Below are 20,570 nucleotides of genomic sequence, written 5' to 3'. Positions count from 1 at the left end.
ACTTTAAGAAAAAAATAGAGAAATATATAATGCTTCCTAGCAGATTCAAGATCAAAGAAGAACCATACAGAGCACAGATTGGCCATCATGGAAATGGTAATTTTTAAGATGTAGTGGTGCCTGAAAATTGGACAGTAAAACAGTGTCTGATGTGGATGATATTACTAACAGGCAACATCAACCAGAAAACAGATGCTGTGGAAGCACAGACTAGCACTGCAGGACGAGCCTCCCTTCAGCATTACACCCTTCCCAGTCATGCATTGAAAGGTTGCATTCGGAACACTTAATGCACAGGAATAGACACCTAGCTTACAGACCTAGATCACTAACTTCATGTCTGTCTGTTTGGTCATAAAATTGCTGCCTTGCTGTTCCAATTAGCTTAGTCACACAACCAGGCAGCTTGCCTTGCTGCGAAACAATGCTCAGTCTAGGAGCCACACATCTTGCTGTACATCAGTGTGCTATGTCAATCTCATGCCTATAATATGTGTGACAAATAAAATGCATGTGCAGCAGGCAGCCTGGATCTGACTCCAAGGGATGTCATCTGGAATAAAGTTCATGGAGGCACTTGTCAGTCAGTTGGTCCAGGGACAGCCTCCAATACCGTGCAGTGGCATTAGCCATGGTCAGGCATCTGGTCGGGGCTGTCTTGGTCAGGGGGTTCATGTCACTCCTGTCCAGGGAGTAGGCCACAATCAGCCCATGAGATTCTTCGAAGAAAGCAAGATGATCCATTGCATGATAGCAATAAGTACAACTAAATTTGGCCCACCATAATTATTAAGATCATAAAGAACTGCTACAGATAAAGGCCGAGGGGGAAAAGAGGGTGACACTGTGCCTGACTACTTTAGTCTTCAGGACTGGGGATGTATGGTCTAGGCAAGGGCACAGTGCAGCTGTGATGGGGAGCAGGGCTTCAAAGGGAACAATACAGTAGAGCATGACTGGGAAGGGTGTAATACTGAAGGGAGGCTCGTCCATGGTCACAAGCTCCCTGGTTTCATGGGAAGGAAGACCAGGTCAATGCATATGCACTTCATATCAGAGTCTAGGTTGGAAGAGTAGGCTAGTGTAGGCGAAAATGAATGGTTGGGTAGTGGCATGAGAGATGTGTAAATCCTATGGGATGGATGGGATCGGCTACTAGGAAAAGGATGTGGATATTTGGTGGGGGAAGGGTCGCTCACTGACATGGTCAGACTGATGCTGAAAGCCACTGGTAGAGGAATGCTCACTGTCCCTTCCTATCTAGCTGGAATTCAAAAATGTATAATGGGAAGAAAATGGCTGCATGAGAATAGAGTGGGCAGGGTGTAATGACTGAATCTCTGAGGGAGGAGACTGCAACAGTTAACCATAGACTGGACTTTTAAAGGGGAATAATATTGGTCACAGGCCCATGAAAAGTTTACCTCCAGGCACAAATGCTGTCTACTCCCTGCCCATTCTACGGCATCGCTCATCTCTGTACATGGCACCTCACTGGCACTACCATCACTGGACAGATCTTTGAAAGTTACACCTTCCACAGACAGAGCCAAGCATAAGGAATGTTGAACCAGGAGGGACAAAAGTGTCAGCAACACCCAATGCCATGTGTTTCCATTGTTTTCCCCCTGTTTGCAGATAGTGCAATGGGCTATCAGCACAGACCTCCATCTAGGCTTCATATGTAACCATGAATTGTTGCCGGCTGGTATGGAAATGCATTGATCACCGACACTGAGAGACTCGAAGAAGACACATGAAATTTAAAGTCACCATTATTTATGTACACAGTTCCAGTTAAGAAAAGGTCTTCTTCACCCACGCCACAAAAGTGCCCTCAATACTTTTCCTTCTTTATCTCACTCCCATTACAATTTAGTGTCTTCCTTGGTTCTAAAGAAGGGTTTGAGGGAATATACTCCAATCCCAGATGTACTTGTGAGTAAACAAGCCAGAAATACTTAGAGTCTTCTGCCAGAACTAAATTGACCCTCCTTGACATGAACTTCCAAGGATCAGAGGCAGGCTGAGTGCTGGTGGAGGATTCAGCCACCTTTGCAGAATCCCAGGTGAAAACTGCCAAGGGTCCTGTATGTGGTTCCACCTTTAGCTTTGTAGTCCTGGAACTGCCCTGCCTCCATATGTGGACAGGGCACTCGGATTGGTGTCAAAGTTCCTCGCTTCCTGACCAGGTTGTGAATCAGTGGCTGGGGTGATGGAGTGCAGGTTAGTGCACTTTTCCAGCAGCTCCTGATGATGCTGTCCTGGCTTTCATGGCAGATACCTTCGCTTGTTGATATACCTCCACTGGACAAGACACGTGAGGTATTCCCTGATGAACTAGCTAATCCAGATGAGACAAAAGAGACGGGCTGGTTTACATTAATGGGTATCTGTTGATTTTGTCCTTGACACAGAAACAAATGTTACTATCCAATTAGGCCTGCTCCTGTGGCTGAAAAAGTAAAAGCTGCAGCTTGCTTTGATAACACTACAGAGCTCAGTTGCAACTGACAGAAGCGTAAGAATGCTGTAGTTACACTATAATGTAACATACCCAAGAGAGTTAAAAATGTGAACATCGTTCACATTCAACCAACTTTATTTTTGAGCTTGCGTGCCTGTCTCAACCTCACCTGCATCAGAAGATTTGGAGAGGATTGATAAACCATCCAGAGATCCTCTTGCCCAGAAGCAAACAGCTGTTTGCGTACTAGTTGAGAATAAAGAAACCAATGTTGACTGACCAGTCAAGGGGCAATCAGGAGAAGAATTTCATTCTGGACTCACAGTAGAACATAAACAAATGAAACAATCCAGTAAGATGTTGGCATATTACCAACATGGAGGAAGTCACAGACTTCATGGAATTGAAGGCAATGTTTTTCTTCCAGAAAACGGAACAGTCGACACCAATGACAGAGGTTGTCTTGAGTGAGCAGAAATCTTTCAGTAATGTGACTGAGTGTCTGAAAACGTTTACATCAACCAAAAAGGGCAAGTGGAGAAGTCCAGCTTGATCAAAAACTTGAGTGAGATGATTTGCATTTTACATTGTCCACAGATTCAGGCATGGCCAAAAAGAAGAAATTGCCTGATCTAATCATCCAGGATTCTGTAGCAAGTACCTACTCCAGTCTAAAGGCTATTGCCTGCCCTGGCTCACGAATTAGGATGTTACAATGAGGAAAGTGTCTTCTTTTCACAGAGCAGATTTCTTCCAATGGTGGGCATTCATGAGATTTTAGGTCCCCCAGATATTGTGATTGTACAGCTACTTGAATTAGCAGAAAAGTGTTCTTCTGCAAAGAAAATTCAGAAAACTAAATGATAAGGGAATGAACCAAAATGTCTAAAAGGAATGACAACCTCTGCAAAGGATGCTCAAGGATATAAGATTCTCCAGTGGAGAAATGATTCACAGATCAAAACAGAAGTTAACAGTTCTCATTCAAAAAATCCACCATTCTTCCAAGTCCACAGCAAGTGTATTCTGAGAGAAGTGAGAGATGTACAGACTGCCTGCATGAATTTACAGGTTTTTGGAGAGATGAGATAGTCGTAAATGTAAAGTAGGATGAAATCTTTCCAACCCATGACAACTCGGACATTGATGATACAATGGGAAAATAAGGCAAGATTAGCAGAAGTGATATCTAAATGTCAAGTGGAAATTGTCTGATTCGACGACAATGTTGAATGGCGAGGCAAGAAACTTGCTAGTAAGCAGTGACAAGACTATTTGCTCCCATTTGCATGCATTGGCATTTACTATGACCTAATTCCAACTCTTTGATATATTGCTTCTCATTCTCCCACACACCAGATAGAAACACAATGGTGACAAGTTTTGACACGAAAAATAGGGCAGATACTTAGTGACTCCACTTTGCTATTTGCTTCTCTAGACCTCCACCTCGCACAGCAATGTCTTGTGGTGTGTTCTATGAGCAGTGACCACCCCCAAAGTTCGTGGACTTTGGCACTGGACACATAACAATTTTAAAACACAAAGGTGTGGTACGTTTCTGAACAAAATTAGAGTACAGTTAGACATTTAAATGCTAAATCCTGTAGCACATGGGCAACTATCATTTTGATACTGTTGTCAACACACTTTGTGTATGAGAACAGGCACACAACTCACGATTGGGCAGAATTAGTGGGAACTGCAGATGCTGGAGAATCTGAGATAACAAGGTGTAGAGCTGGATGAACACAGCAGGCCAAGCAGCATCAGAGGAATAGGAAGGCTAACGTTTCGGGTCTAGACCCTTCTTCAGAGGGTCTAGGCCCAAAACGTCAGCCTTCCTGCTCCTCTGATGCTGCTTGACCTGCTGTGTTCATCCAGCTCTACACCTTGTTATCTCATGATTTGGCAGGGTGCATTTCAGAGCGCCTCGTTTTCTCTCTTAGCACTCATTCGCTTTGCACCTGCTTGGAAGTTCTGAGCATCTTTTCCTTGCTATGCCTTGCTTTTTCATGCTTTTTCTCCTCAGCCAGGCCTTAAAATTCATTCAAATCTAAACCCTAAAGGTATTTGAATGCAGGCCCTGGTAATTAACAACCTTTGTTTCTCATGTTCTTAGTAGCACTGAAATCAATTTTGTTTGAGCAACTGTTGTCAACTGGTTAACCTCCGTATAACAATTAAATGAAAGTGGGTTATAGCTAAAATTGCATCCAGGTGGCCAGTTGCTGAAAATGTGCTGATCAGCCACTTGATGCTCCTGTTGGGAGACCCCTGTCTACTTTCAGGACCAGGCCTCATTTCATTTCAAGACAATGTATGTATTACTGGTATCACCAGTTGGTTAGTTGCAACTATTGTTTTCTACTAAACCCCACCCTCAACCACCCCCTCATTAACCACCACTGCCAATAATGTCAGTGTGAATTTCTAGCCCAGAGCAATGTTACTGCATTCTTAACAAAAGGCGAACAAAATGTGACTTAATGAGAGTGGTCGGGTTAATCCAGGTGTAAATTTCAGATTTTAGCACTACGGGTATCATTCATTTTTTTTATAATTGGCTTTAAGTGCGTAGTTTTATAATCCAATGTTTATTTTGTTTTACTTGTATGAATACACAACAGCTAACCTCTTAAACTATTTCTTTTAAACTTTTATTAGCTTTTCTGTAAATTCTGTACCTAACTCTTCCATTTGACTGTAGCAAAATGAACCCTTGTCGTTAATGTCGATAGTTTGGAATATTTGAGCCATAAAATAATAAGTATTTGTTTCAGGGAATTGTTAAAAAAAACAATCTGACATCATTGCTGTAATCTTTTCCTATCGTCATTTAGGAAGATGACTGCCTGCACAGTAAGTGAACAAAAGTGTTAACTACATGATATGCCAATAGGTATTAGATAGGATTAGTAATTAAGTGATGGAATGAAGAACAAACTAGGTATTTTGTCAAACCTGAAATGATTCCTTAAGTGGCTTCTACCGCAAACCTGGCAAACATAATTGCTAGTGTATTGATTGGGCTTTATGCTGGTCTGGTGGCATGGAAAGATGCTGGCAGTCAGCAATATTGATTAACCATTATAGGAGTTATGTCTATGATGTCTGTTTGTTGTTGGAACTTTACTCAGTGAGAAATATTTCCTTTGACAGGGTGAACAAGTGAATATAGTGCAGCACAAAAAAATGGCTCATGATTTCATGCATTATTACAGATAGGCTATTTTATCCATTGTATTATATTGAACATCTCAGTAGGAATATATTTGTAACATGAAATTACATTAGAATTACCCCAAGATTTTCAGATCAATGTTTCTCATCATTATAGACAGTAGGCTGAAATATATTAGCTGTTCTTTGCAATAGACTGTTTTATACAAAGCTAAGGTATGAAACAAGACTACTATCCTACACCACCAAATGATAGGGAGTATACTGTGGTGAATTGGCCTTTCAAGTAATTTTCAAGTAAGTACTTTTCAACATTACAATAGAGCCAGGGCTGCTATTGTAAAACAATTCCCTCTGGACAAACTTTCAGCTCTGGGCTCCAACTATATTCGGTGACCAGACCCATCTCCAAGTCGAAGAAACAGTTGAGGACTGGAGACATTCCTTCTATGGGTTGGAGGTGAGCAGCAACAAGATATGGCAACCAAGGGCAGCTTGGAGAAGCCTGAAGAAGTTCTCCTGGTACTTCTGATTCCACAAAAAAGAAAACAAAAAGAAACACTTTAAATTGAGGTTTTGTTTTCAGAATTACCCTCATCAGTCAGCCACAAACAAAGGTTTTGCTATTATAATATCATCTGAATATTTCTTGAAGGCATTTGCTTGATGGTAGTTACATAGTAACACAGCATCCAAATGCTTGTAAATTTGCCAAAGACACCCAGAAAGTGAAATTAGAAGTCTGACATGAAAACAACTTTTAAATGTGTTTGGATAATTACTTCTAGCAATTGTGGAAAATGCCTTAGACTTTGTTATAAAGTGACAACGTTGTTACAGCATGTCAGGATGCTTTCCATTATATTGTATCTGTGTCAGTTCTCTAAAAGAGCAATTCATTTATAGCCATTCTTCCACATTCTCCCTGTAACTTGAACATTTTTTTTTCCTCTTTTAGATTATATTGCAATTCCCTCTTGAAATCCTCCATTGATCCTGTCTTCACCATAGACATAGTCTTTACATTCCAGAATGCAACTAGTCGCTATGGGAAATTAAATCTCGTAATGTTGCTATGGCTTGCTTTGCCAATTACCTTAAACCTATTTGTTCTCGATTCTTCCCCGAATGAGAACATTTCCTCCATATCTATTCTGTCCAGGCCCTTCATGATTTTGAATACCTCAATCAAATTTCCTCTGAACATTCTCTCTTTCAAGGAAAGAGGCCTAAATTCTATAATCAACTTAGTTCTTGGCTGTGTGCCCCACCTGACATCTGTCATAAGTATACTTTGCCTTCTTCATCATAATCCCTGTCTCTTTCCATAGCCAGGGAACCCTGGATTCTTCTGCCCTTCCTTCTCTTTATATGACAATATATTTGTCGACCTGAACTGTCTTCTTTAAATACAGTCCATTGTTCAGTTAACATTTTTTCTGTCAATCTTTGATTCACAGATCCATTCTAATCAATTGAAGTTGCCTTTCTCCTAGTTAATTATTCTTATGCTGGATTTTTTTCGTCCTTTTCCATAATCAACCAAAATCTTGTGATCCCATGATCACGGTCCTCAAAATGCAGTCAAGCATTGTGGCAACAACATCCTTAAATGGACTCCTTATTTTTCATTCATATACATAGAGTACAGATTGAAGAACTCAAAGCTGAAAATGCTCAGAATAAACAGAGTTACGAAACTGCAGCCGCGGAAGCACTCAAGTACCAGCAATCAATTTGCAAGATGGAAATGGAAGTCAACACCAGCAAAGAGCAGATTAAAATGCTACAAGCGCAGGTGGGTGAATAATGAGTTGAATTTTGCGGATTCTGTGGAGTCAAAATTAGATTTGGATGTGGTTAGGAATATAGCAGGGAAACTGCCTTCGGATATCTCACCAACAGTGAGCTTCCCAAAACTGTACCAACTGCATGCTATTTACCCAGTGCTGGTTGCTATGAGAATTGGTAGACCAGTCTATCCTGGCAGGCAGACAGGCAATGAATTAAGGCCCCAATCAAGTGCTGTGCTTCCCAGCCACTGCAACTGTCCTGGCATTGCGTAGGATCCTACTGCAAACTTGCAGAGGTGCCTGGTCACCTAGGAGTCAGCGGATGGAGGTGATGTGATTTATCAGCTACATTAGGGTTCCACAGTGTGTACAGGGGCTCATGTGTGTCTACAGACACTCCCCTGAAAGATCAAGACTCATTTCCAAGCCCAAAGTACCTTGTCAGCTTCCGATCACTGAAGTAGGAGTCTTTGATAATGCTTCAATTTTGCAGCACTCCTTAAGTCACCTTCTCCAGTAGCACTCACCTCACCTAGTGGTGTTACATTTTGGATATTTTGCCAGGGCCCTTACATTCTGGTTATCATTTCCATAGCTTACCTCTATCTTTTGATTAATGAACTGGCAGGTATTCCATTAGATGACCACCTCAAATGAAATAGCTTCAGTGAACTTCCTGAGCCCCCTAGTTAGTACCACCCTGATGGTGAGGCTTTGGGTACCATTGCTTGGATCATATGCCTTTCTCAGTCATTGTTCATTTAAGGGTGGAAGTCAGGTTCCAAAGACATGAAGAGGACAATGAGGGCACTATTGAAGCAGAAAAGCAAAATCAGAGGCTGTCCAAAATGGAGATGCCTTAGAAGCCTGTTACAAAGTTAAAATTGAAGATAGTCAGCAGTATGGAGTAGAACACACTCCTGAATTGGTTTGGGCTATAGCCATGGCTTATTCATAATGTGATTTATTTGTTGGACCAGTGAGGAGGGGGCAGAGTTTAATGTATTTAAATTTGTTGACGATGCAAAAATAGGTGGGAGTACATGTTATGACGATGATATAAGAAATCTGCAAGGGGGTATTGATCGATTGAGTGAGAGGCCAAACACTTGGCAAATGGAAACCGAAAGAACTGCAGATGCTGTAAATCAGGAACAAAAGCAGAAGTTGCTGGAAAAGCTCAGCAGGTCGGTCTGACAGCATCTGTGAAGAAAATATCAGAGTTACTGTTTCGGGTCCGATGACCCTTCCTCAGAATGGACCCAAAACTTTAACTCTGATTTTTTTCTTCACAAATGCTGCCAGACCTGCTGAGCTTTTCCAGCAAGTTCTGCTTTTGTCTTTGGCAAATGGAGTTTAATGTGAAAAAGAGCAGAGTTGTGAGGTTGCACTGTTTAGGAATAAGAATCAAAGGCAGATTATTAGTTAAATGGACAGCAATAAATTCAAAAAAGTTCACCACAGAAGAATCTGGATGTTCTTGTGCCTGAAATATAAAAGTTAGCATGCAATGCAGGAAATAGTTAAGAAGACAATTAGAACTTTGTCCTTTGTTGCTTGGGGTGAAGCTTGAAAACAGGGAAGTCACAATTGTACAAGGTGTTAGTGAGGCTGCACCTCCAGCAGTTTTAGTCCCTATATTTAAAAAATAAGTATACTGGTATTGGAAGCTGTTCAAAAGACATTCAGGAGGCTGATTACTGGAATGAAGGTGTTGACTTATCAAAAAAAGTTAAATAGTTTAGGCATTTACTTATGTGAAGTTAGAGTAATCAGAAGTGATTTTATTGAAACATCGAAACTGAGGGGGCTTGTCAAGGTAAATGTTGAGAAGATGCTTCCACTAGTGGGGAGTCCCGGAGCAGTGCGAGGGGAAAGGAGTCCCGGAGAAGAGCAAGGGGAAGGGAGTCCTGGTGAAGAGCAAGGGGAAGTGTATCCTGGTGCAGCACATGGGGAAGTGAGTCACGGTGCAGCGCGAGGGTAAGTGAGTCCCAGTGCAGCATGAGTTACAGAAAAAGGGAAGTCATTTCGAACTGAGAGGTGAAAGAATTTCTTCTCCCTCAACGGTGGTGAATGTCTAGAATTCCCTACCCAAAGAGTTGCAGAGGCTAGATCACTGAAAGTATTTAAGGAGGACGTAGATAGATTTTTGAAACATCAAGGAGTTGATGGCTGTGCTGAGCTGGCGCCAAGGACAAGTTAAGGACTGGGACAGATCAGCCATGATCTTGTTGAAGGGTGAGCCTGGGTTTGGGGCCAAATGACCTACTCTTGCTCCTATTTCTTATGCTCTTATATTCATTAATGATTTGGTCCAGGGTAAAGAAGGTTTCACTTTATTTACAATTTTGCTTGCTTTAAGATCCACCAAAAAGAAGGTGAGAGCAACAGACTTCGAGAAGAATTAAAATTGGAACAAATGAGACAAGAGGAATTACAAAAGCAGTCTCAGAAACTGAAAGAACAAGTAGGAGAGCTCAAGAAAGAAACTGATGAATTGAATGCCAAGTTTAAAGAAACTACCCAGTTGGTAAGTGGGTAGTATTAAAATGCGTGCATATTTTTTGACCATAGCATATAAATACAAATAGTCAGATACTTAGTGACGAGGATTTCATAAAAGATCATTTGACCATTTACAAATTATGAACAGATCATTTTTTGAGAAATTTCACCATACTCATTTCATTAGCTCAGAACAACACAGTAAGTTCCAATCGAACGAAAGGCATTGTCTCCCATGATTTGTACTCCCCTGAAAGTTATTATTGGATCTCCATTAGAATAGAGATTTCTGAACAATCTGACAAGATTGTCAGAGTGTGAGGAGGGCACTGGCACTTAAGAAAGTGATTTGGATGTATTTGATATACGGCTGCAACTAGGAATGTTTGCAATTCAGTGCAAGATGATCACAAATGCTGTTTGTCTGTAGGAGACAATACACTGTCAACGAAAGTATTGTGATTATTAGAGTTCATATTCAATGGCAGTGGTTACCAGACTTAAGCTGGAGTACAGAGATCCAAACAAATATTTGAGAAGTTGATATTTTTCCTGATATAGGGATAGAGTCGTCATTAATGGAACAAAGCAAATCAGCTGTTGAAAAGAAAAGACTAAATTGTTTGAAAACTGCTGGTAAAATGCCAGAAGCAGAAAATTCCCTGTATGTGGTTTTCTCATTCATTCTTGGAAGGTTTGCATTGCTAACAAAGTCAATATTTAGTGCCCTTCGCTAACTGTCCTTCAGCATGAAGAGGTAAGTTCCTCCTTGAACTGCTGGAATGATGTGGCGTAGGTACACACAGTGCTGTTAGGAAGGGAATTCCAGGATTTTAACCAACAACAGTGAAGGAACAACGATATAGTTAAAAATCAGGATTTGTGCTTGGATGAGAACTTGATAAACAAGTGATCGTCTTCACATTTATATGTGACATTTGACTTTCTGGGTGATAAGAGGTCATGGGTTTGGAGGTCTAGTTCTGATGAAAAGTCACCAAACTCAAAACAGTAATTATGTTTCCTCCCCACAGATGCTGCCAGACCTGATGAGTTTCCACAGAAATTTCTGTTTTGTTTTGGAAATGCTGTCTAAGCAGCTTTAGCCAGTTGCTGTTTGTATTTAATAGATGGTACACATTGCTACCAATGGCACTGAAAATGATCAGAGTGAATGTTTAAGACAGTGGATGGGATGCTGAACTGAAGGCTGCTTTATCTTTAGAGATTGAGGTTCTTGAGTGTTGCTACTGCAGCATTCATCCAGGCAAATAAAAAAATTGTGCTATCTCACTCCTGACTTGTGGTTTGTAATGGTGGACAGATTTTTGGGTGACTGGGGATGAATTGTTTGTCACAAAATAAGTCACTGAAGAGTAACATGAAGGTGCAGCAAGTCGCTAATAGAAAGTTAACCTTTATTACAAGAGGAATTGAATACAGGAATATTGAAGTCTTGCTTCAACTACTAGGAGCTTGGTTAGATAATACCTGGAGTGCTGAATTTTCCCTGTCTTGGGAAAGGTGTTTTGGCCATAAAGTGAGTGCAATGAAGATTCACTAGACTTGTTCCCAGAATGGCAGACTGTCCAATGAAGAGAGATTGGGCAAACCGGGTCTGTATTCTCTCGAATTTCAAAGACTAAGAGGTGATCTCATTGAAATTTACCTCTCCCACAGGGATGAGGAAGCTCAGTCTTTGAGTATATTTGAAGTTATGGGTAAAAGGCACTGAAATGGTGAAGGAACCTAGATCATATTGAATGGCAGAGCAGGCTGAATAGGCTGAATGGCCTACTGTTGTTCCTAAAATTTCCAGCCCTGGGTTTTCTGTATAGCCACAATGTGTAGTGCCATTTGTCACTGGTCAGTGTTAACATCTGGGATATTCATAGTGGATGATAATACTGTTAAATGCCATGGGTACTGTTAAGTGCATTGGGTAGATGGCTAGATTCTGTTGTTGGAGATAAGCATTGCCTGGCATTTATCTAGCATGAATGTCACTTGCCACTCACCAGCCCAAGTCTGAGTGTTGTCCAAGTCTTTCTGCACGTTGGAGCAGACCTCTACAGTGTCTGAGTAGTTGCAGATTGTGCTGAACAATGTACAATCATTAGCAAACATCTCCATTTCTGACCTTGTGGTGGAAGAAAGGTCATTGATAAAGCAGTTGAGCATTGTTGACCTAGGACACTACTCTGAGGAACTCCTCCAATAATTTACTGGGACTGAGGTGAATGGCTTTGAACAACCACAACCATCTTCCTTTGTGCTAGGTATGACTCTAACTAGTGAAAATATTTTCCTTTTTCCATTGATACTCAGTGATCTCAATTTTACCTGGGCTTCCTGATGCCACCCCTTAGCCCATATGTTGCCTTGATGGAAAAAGCAATCACTTTCACCTCACCTCTTTAAATCAGCTGTTTTGCCCATGTTCAGATCTACAATGGGGCCAGGAGTTGAACAGCCCTGGCAGAACTCCGGAGCATTGATGAGCAGGTTATTTCTGAACAAGTGCTACATTCTAGCACTTCCAACATTCAGAGAAGAATCACAGAAGTGTTACGGCATGAAAGGAGGCCATATGGTCCATTGTGTCCTCACCAGCTCTCTAAATGCACTTCTGAACTTAGAACCATTCTCCTCCACTTTCCCCCAAACCCTTGCATATTGTATGGTTATTTAAATAGAAACAATACCCTCATGAAGGCATCAATTGGTCTTGCCTCCCCCATACTTCTGAACCTGATCCACTTTTGTGTAAAGGTTTCCTTTTCACCTCTCATTTGCTTGATCTTAACCCTCTCAGTTCTCTTCTTAGTCTTCTTCTGTCTAAGGAAAACAATCCCAACCTCTCTAATCCATCTTCATAACTGAAGTTTCCCATTCGTAGAACAAATCTTGAAAATCTCTTCTCTGCTCTCTCTAATACATTTACATTCTTCCTGTAATGTGGTGCCCAGAACTATACACAATACTGTAGCTGAAGTCTAACAAGTGTCTTATATATTACAGTTCCATTCTTACCTCAACGAAGTCGACCCTCTGCGGAATGATTTTTCTTCCTCTGGATTGACCACTGACATTCTCCACCATCAACCTAAAACTCACAATACACTGATCATTGTTTCCTAACTGTTCTCCCACTTGCAATGGGGTAACTTTCCACCTTGGAAGGTAGATGCCAGTATCGAAATTAATTTGTGTTAGAAGCTGCTACTCCAGCTCTTGTTGCAGTATCTGTGCCTCACTCACAATCGGGATGATTGCAATACATTGTTGTGATTTTTAATGCAGAAGGGGTTTATTTTTACCAATAATGCCTATTTTATTGGACTTAACTATCTTCTAACAAATTTGATTGATTCTGATTTGATTTGATTTATTATTGTCACATGTACCTAAGTACAGTGAAAGGTTTTGATTTGCATGCTTTACAGGGATATCATAACATACAAGGACATACAGATCATTGGTTGATTGAACAGAGCGAGGCATAGGAAGTTACAGCTGCAAGGAAGGTCTAGAAAAAGCATAATCAGCATTAAATTTGAAATTTGAGAAGTCCATTCAGGAGTCTAATAACAGGGGGGAAGAAATTGTTCGTGAACCTGTTGGTACATGCATTTAAGCTTTTGTATCTTATGCATGATGGAGGAGGTCGGAAGAGATTATAACTGGGGTGGGAAGGGTCTTTAATAATGTTGACTACCGTTCCTCGGCAACGAGAAATGTAGATGGAGTCAATGGATAGGAAGTTGGCTTGCGCAATGGACTGGCTTATGTGCACAGCTTTTGGTTCACAACTTTTCCAATCTGCAAGACCATAAGAGGTGGGAGGAGAAAAGGGCTGTACCGTGGGTTTGGAAGAAGGAAGATGCTATGAAAGGAATGGTAGAGAGAAGGAGGTGACAGAAGAAAGTGGAGTGGAGGAGCTACAAAAGAGGCACGTGGACAAGGAGCCTGCAAGGTTGGTATATGGAGAAAAGGGTCTACAAGAGGATAGTGAGGGGTAGAAAAAGAAGATGCAGGAAACTTGGTGGGGGGGAGGGAGTTGAGTTTTAAAACTGTCAACAGATGATACATAGCTAACTGAGATTCAAGAAAACTTTAAATCACGGAGGTAACACATTTCTTGCAAATTAATGTGGCATCTCTAGTTTAAGCCTGTATAAGTTCAGAAGTTGCTACACTTGGAAAATAATGAACTATATCTTGCAGAGAAAACTATATATCTTTTTTATGTGAATCTGGGATTGAGATTTGACTCTTAACTGATCTCTGAAATGGACTAGCAAGTCTTTCAGTCATATCAATTGCTATGAAGTCTCAACAAAGAAATGAAACCAGTCGGACCACCAGGCATTGACCGAGACACCATAAACAACAATGGCACAAACAGCCCTGTTGATCTTGCAAAGTCTTCCTTACTAACATCTGGGTCTCGTGCCAAAATTGGGAGAGCTGCCCCACAGGCTAGTCCAGTAACAGCCTGACACAGAGTCATACTCACAGAATCATGCCTGACAGACAACATCCCAGACATTACCATCACCACCCCTGGATATGGCCTGTCCCACTGACAGAACAGACCCAGCAGATGTAGCAGCACTGTAGAATACAGGAGGGAGGGAATTGCCCTTCGAGTCCTCAACATTGACACTAAACCACATGAAATATCATGGCATCAAGGCAAGGAAACCTCCTGCTCCTTACCATGTACGTCCTCCCTCAGCTGATGAATTGGTATTCTTCCATGTTGAACCACATTTAGAAGAAGCAATGAGGGTGGCAAAGGCATGAAATATACTCTGGCTGTGGGATTTCAATGTCCACCACTGGGAGTAGCTTGGCAACGGCACTACTGATCGAGCTGACTGGGACCTAAAGGTTGTAGCTGCTAGACTGGGTCTGTGGCAGGTCGTGAGAGAACCAACCAGTGAGAAAAGCATACTTGACCTCATCCTCACCAGTCTGCTTGCTACAGGTGCATCTGTCCTTGACAGTATCAGTAAGAGTGACCACTGCATAGTCCTTTTGGAGACAAAGTCCTGCTTTCACATTAAGAATACCTTCCATTGAGTTGTGTGGCTGTATCACCACACTAAATGGAACAGACTTTAAACAGATCTAGCAACTCAAGATGGGCATCCATGTAGCGCTGTGGGCTGTCAACTGCAGCAGAATCATACTGCAACAAATCTCCAACCTGATAGCCTCGTACATTCCCCATTCAGCAATGACAGTTGAGATAGGGAATCAACCCTCATTAAATGGAGAGTGCTGAAAGGCATGTCAGAAGCAGCATCAGGCATACCTAAACTAAAGTATCAACCTAGTGAAGCTATCAAACAAGGCTACTTACATGCCAAACAGCATAAGCAGCAAGTGATAGGTAGAAGTAAGTGATCCCACAACCAATGAATCAAATCTACATTCTGCAGTCCTGCCACATCCAGTCACAAATGGCAGCAGACAATTAAATTTTTAACTAGAGAGAAGGCTCCACAAATATCCCTATCCTAAGTAATGGAAGGGCCCAGCACAAGAGAGCAAAGGATAGGGTAGAAGCATTCGCAACCATTTTCATCCCTAGCTGCTGAGTGGATAATCCGCCTCGGCATCTTCCAATGGTACCCAGAATCACAGATGCTAGTCTTCACCCAACTCAATTCACTCCACGTGACATCAAGAAACAATTGGAGGCGCTGGATACTGCAAAGGCTATGGGCCCCGACAACATTCTGACAATAGTACTGAAAACTTCGACCGTAAGATGTAGGAACAGAATTATGCCATTCAACCTATCTAGTCTGCATTGCTAATTAATATGGCTAATACATTTCTTGCGCTCCAGAACTTGCTCCACTTCTAGCCAAGCTGTTTCAGTACAGGTACTGCACTAGCATTTGCCTGATAATATGGAAAATTGCCCATGTATGTACCGCACATAAAAAGCAAAACAAATCCAACCCAGCCAATTGCCTCTCCAATCAGTCTACACTTGGTCATCAGAAAAGTAATGGAAGGTGCTATCCGGCAGTACCTGCTGAACACTAATCTGCTCACTGATACTCATTTTGGGTTCGCCAGTGCCACTTAGCTTCTGACCTCATTACAGCCTTGGTTCAAACATAGACAAAAGACTTGAGTTGGACCTGTGCAGTAACATTTGAATGGAACAGTTTTTGGCATGAAACATCCAAGGATGTGAGCAAGGAAATAGTAATACTGCTATGAAGTGTGTCCTGCTGCAGAATGGGCATGGATGGTAATTGCTAAAACACTGCACAGTGGCATATTTTGTGGTTCACATAATAACGTGCACTACCTACTTAGTGCAAAATAATACTGGGCTCACTTGATCTTGTGAGATACCTGAATATTTTCCTTACTTAGATCCATGTCTTTAATTTGAGTGAGACAGGACTGATACTCAATTTACTTGTTCCCATTGTACTATGCTTGTAAAAGGCTCCATCTGCTTTCTTGGATAACAAGGTGTAGAGCTGGATGAACACAGCAGGCCAAGCAGCATCAGAGGAGCAGGAAGGCTGACGTTTCGGGCGTAGACCCTTCTTCAGAAAATCTACTTTCTTGTTTCACTATTATGTCTACAAATACATCAGTGAATAATGCTGCTTTTCTGGGCCTCTGCTTACTTCTGATTGCACAGGCATTTCTTCCTCTTAAAAAGACCCACCTGATTAAATAGTTGCTGGAAGTCTTCAAATCCCTAATGAAGTACAAATGTCAGATGCAAAAACATAATACACGCAAGGATCTTATTCTAAATATTTAAATAGGCCTGATCCTGAAAAATTTGGTGAGAATAGACCGCTTCCAACTATCAAGTTGGACACAACTATCAAGTCAATTCCTTTCTATCGTCTCCCCTCACATTCAATGAATTTCCCAGAAAATTCATAATTATAAATATTTGCATTAACAGTTGTGATGAGGTAACACCTATCTATCAAGAGATTTCTTTGCATCAATTATTTTGATTTTGGTATCTGTTTAGAATTACCATAGATGTTAGTGTGCACTGTGTTCCCTCAACCACGAACATATGTTTCAGCAGGTTGCTAAAGGTTAAACAAATAGATGTAAAAATCAGTAATAAAAACCTTTGGCCTTCAAACATATGCCTCCCTTGAGATAGGCTTACATTTAACTGAAATAATGAATACCTTCCTCTGTAGAATAGATCTGAATATATTTTAGAATGCTAATGAAATGAGACAATTTAACTCCCCAGCATTTTTAAAATGGCATTCATATATATTTGGCTAAGTTTATCCAGAACTATTTAATATTCTGCAAATAATGAATACATTATCTTTTGATGCAATGCCGTACGCATGTAATTATACTCTTGTTATCCTTGTCAATCTAAATGCACAATTTCTGATAGTCTGTTTAAAAGCCTCACAACAGCACTATTACATGAGCCAAGAATGATCATAAGTTGTGATGCAGTACTTCACACTTGCGCTTTTTGCAATTTGTGTTAACCTACAACATAACGAAAAGTCGAAGTTGCAAGGATTTTAGTATTTGAGCATCTTGAATAAAATGAGAGCTGACATTTGTTTTTGTTATGTACCTGGATGCCTAATTGTTACACAAAAACTGAATAGAGTTGGGTCTTGCCTCTTGCAAAAGGTGATCTCTGATTGGATTACTTTCTTCCCCATCCAAAATAATAGGTTTGTATTGACTATAATATTATCACGTATGTTCCATTATTATTCTGAAAATTTACCTTCATGCAGCAAACTTTACATTTCAAATTCACATAACTGTGTTATCTCTAGTTGTAGCATGTCAGTTCTTGTATGTAAGCTAAACTAGTTCTGATTTTAAAATTAAATAATACATAAGAGATAGAACATGTTTTAAGATGATTCAACAGCCAATTCCCTCCATTTGTTTATCTTACAAAATCTAACTTATTCCCTTTGTACAGTTATAGTAGTAAAAACTTTACGTAAGCTTTTAGAAAAGTAGATAGATATTCGTCCTTTGGGGCCAAAATTTGGCAGGTGGAGTTTAACATGGATCATTATGAGGCTATCCATTATTATCTAAGTTAAGAGAATCTTCAAAATGCTTCAGTGCTGAGGAATCCTGATTTCCTTGTGTATGAATCATAGAAAGCTTGTAGGCAGGTAAAGCAGGTAGCAAGGAAGGCAAATGAAATTTGAGATCGAGCAGTTTAGGCCTATACTCACTGCAGCGAGAAAGAATGAGAAGAGATCTAATTCAGGTATATATGATGCTTAAGTTGATTGACAAAATAGACTTAAAGCAGATGTTTTCTCTTGTGGGCCAATCTAGAATGAGAGGTCATAGTTTTAGGCTAAGTGGTGGCAGATTTAAAAGAGAGTTGAGGAGGAATTTCTTCTCTCAAAGCCCAGAGTGCGGCAGACTCTGGGACACTGAATTAATTTAAGGAGGAAATAGATTTTTAATTAGTGACAGGCTAAAGGGTTATGTAGAACAAGCAAGAAAGTGGAGTTGAGGCTGAAATTAGATCAGCAATGATAATTTTAAACCATGGAACAGACTCAAGGGGTGGAATTACCTACTGCTGCTCCTAGTTCTTATGTTCTATGGAGGTGCAAAGTAGTAGCGAATATTCAATGTGAATTTTGATCTCACTGCAATGTATTGACCACAGTTTATGCATCCATTCACCCCTTAGCTAGAATCAGATAGGATAGAGCAGGTTTGGGGGTTGGAGTGAGCAGGGAGAGGGGTGTGCCTCTGCCTTCCTACACTTTCCCATTGTTTGCCAGTGACAGAGGAGGTGGGGAGCAGTTTGCCTGCCTTGGATCAATTGAGATCCATAAATAGCCAATTCATGGCTACTTGAGGACTTCTACCAGCCCCATTAGCATTTTACCAGCAGCACACTGACACCTGTGGAGGTGGCAGCCTCCCTATAGGCTTGGTGGGGAGAGGGGAGTGCAGATCCATCCTCTTCTTGCTCTATAGTTCAGCAAGGTCTGTTACAGCTAAGACTCCTGTTCTAAACATCATGATCAACAGCCTCCTACCAATCCCTGATTAACGTCAACAATCGTGGACCCTACTTACATTTACTACAGGTCTTGTACATTATCACTGGTCCAGGGTGTGGTACAATCCCAACACTGGTCACCCTTCCTAATAGAGGTGGAACATCAAGACTGTTAAGTGATAGAAGCTGATGTATCTACGTATATCTTTGTCTTCAGGCCAAATCAATAGCTACTGAATGGGCTGATGGATGGAAGTTTGCCCCCAACTTTTCAGCTACTGAGTGGTTCCACCTCCTTGTAAATTCCCAGGCACTGAGTCCATATAGCTTGTCCAGGTGGAAATTTATAGGACATGCAAATGAGAGTCATTAAAAATTCAAACTTGCCATAATTGTGACTTTATATTTAATGATAGAATTAATTGCTTCTTAAGTACTTTTGACTGTTAGAATGTTGAAAAATATGTATGTAGGTTTGTTTGCTTATTGGTAATAAATTGTTATAATAGCAAATACAGTCTGAGAAGAAATAGAATATCACATATTCATACATAGCATAAAATTTTACTTTCTAGCTGAAGGAGAAGGAGGATCATATTTTAAGTCTGGAAGATCATTTAACCCAGTTCCAGAAAAAGCACAAAGCTTTACTTAACGAATACAGAAACTGTGAATCAGAGTTACAGGTGGCACAAACAAATCTATCAACAGCTCTGAAACAGAACAAGTATTACACTGAAGCGGTAAGATTGGCATTATTGTTCTATCTCATCTTTAGTGTTTTATATTACTGAAACATACAAAAATGAATTCCTCACAGGTACATTGCAAAAGTTGAAGATATCCCTTTCAGATTTAAAAATACTACTGAACAAAACAAATGGCAGTGTCAGACAATTTCAAAATAACAAATTGTCAATCTTTCTTTAGTATTTATTTTGCAAATTTGCCTTCATAAAAATGCAAAGCGTACTTGTTGGGAATAGAACATATTCTGTTTCAGCCATCTGATGTCAGTGTTCAGTATTCCTAATTAAGATGCGTAGTTACATGCAAATTAAATTTCCTTCTACTCTTTCCCAACAATCTACTTCATTTGCAGAAATATAATATACCCATACTACATTTTAACAAGTTAACTTGAGAGCAAGATATTAGCTTGACATGATAAATCAATTTCTTTTTATAGTCCTCCAAAGTTATCTGTTGGATCCAAGATCGCTGACTTAAAATCCCAAGTTTACTTGTTTGGTTTTGGTATTTAATTAACTTAATTCCTGTTCCAGCTTTAGAGATTTATTTTCTCCTGCTTTTCTCTTTCTTATGTAACATCTTGTGGGCCCATAATTTCTGTTGAGTTTTAATCACACTGGTGTTTATGTTCCAATAGAAGTTGCAGATTGTGGAGGCTTTGAATGGGAACTTATTCATGCAAGATTTCATCATACCTTTGCTGGTTAAACAGCAAGAGACAAAATTGGTTATGTTTGTCTGAAAATCATTACTCCACCAGTGAGGTGGAAATGTTAATGAAATTAAAATAAATTAGGTTTTTTTTCTGTCTAAGTGCTAGAGAGAAGAATCTCAG

The 20,570-nt window shown here is 40.4% G+C and overlaps 1 protein-coding gene across 1 annotated transcript in view; it reads left to right on the top strand.

The window, feature by feature from the left end:
* The window catches only part of LOC125459774 (golgin subfamily A member 4), a 709,733-nt gene that overhangs the window by 581,045 nt on the left and 108,118 nt on the right, over positions 1-20,570 (top strand). The window contains exons 31-33 of the mRNA XM_048546606.2: positions 7,295-7,448; positions 9,806-9,973; positions 19,558-19,725. Coding sequence (XP_048402563.2) covers positions 7,295-7,448; positions 9,806-9,973; positions 19,558-19,725 — 490 coding nt within the window. The remainder of the gene's footprint in view (positions 1-7,294; positions 7,449-9,805; positions 9,974-19,557; positions 19,726-20,570) is intronic.

This window comes from Stegostoma tigrinum, chromosome 16 (genome assembly GCF_030684315.1).
Source record: "Stegostoma tigrinum isolate sSteTig4 chromosome 16, sSteTig4.hap1, whole genome shotgun sequence".
Taxonomy (NCBI): domain Eukaryota; kingdom Metazoa; phylum Chordata; class Chondrichthyes; order Orectolobiformes; family Stegostomatidae; genus Stegostoma; species Stegostoma tigrinum.
Note: the sequence above shows the minus strand (reverse complement) of the source record. Positions and strands in the feature narration are given on the sequence as shown.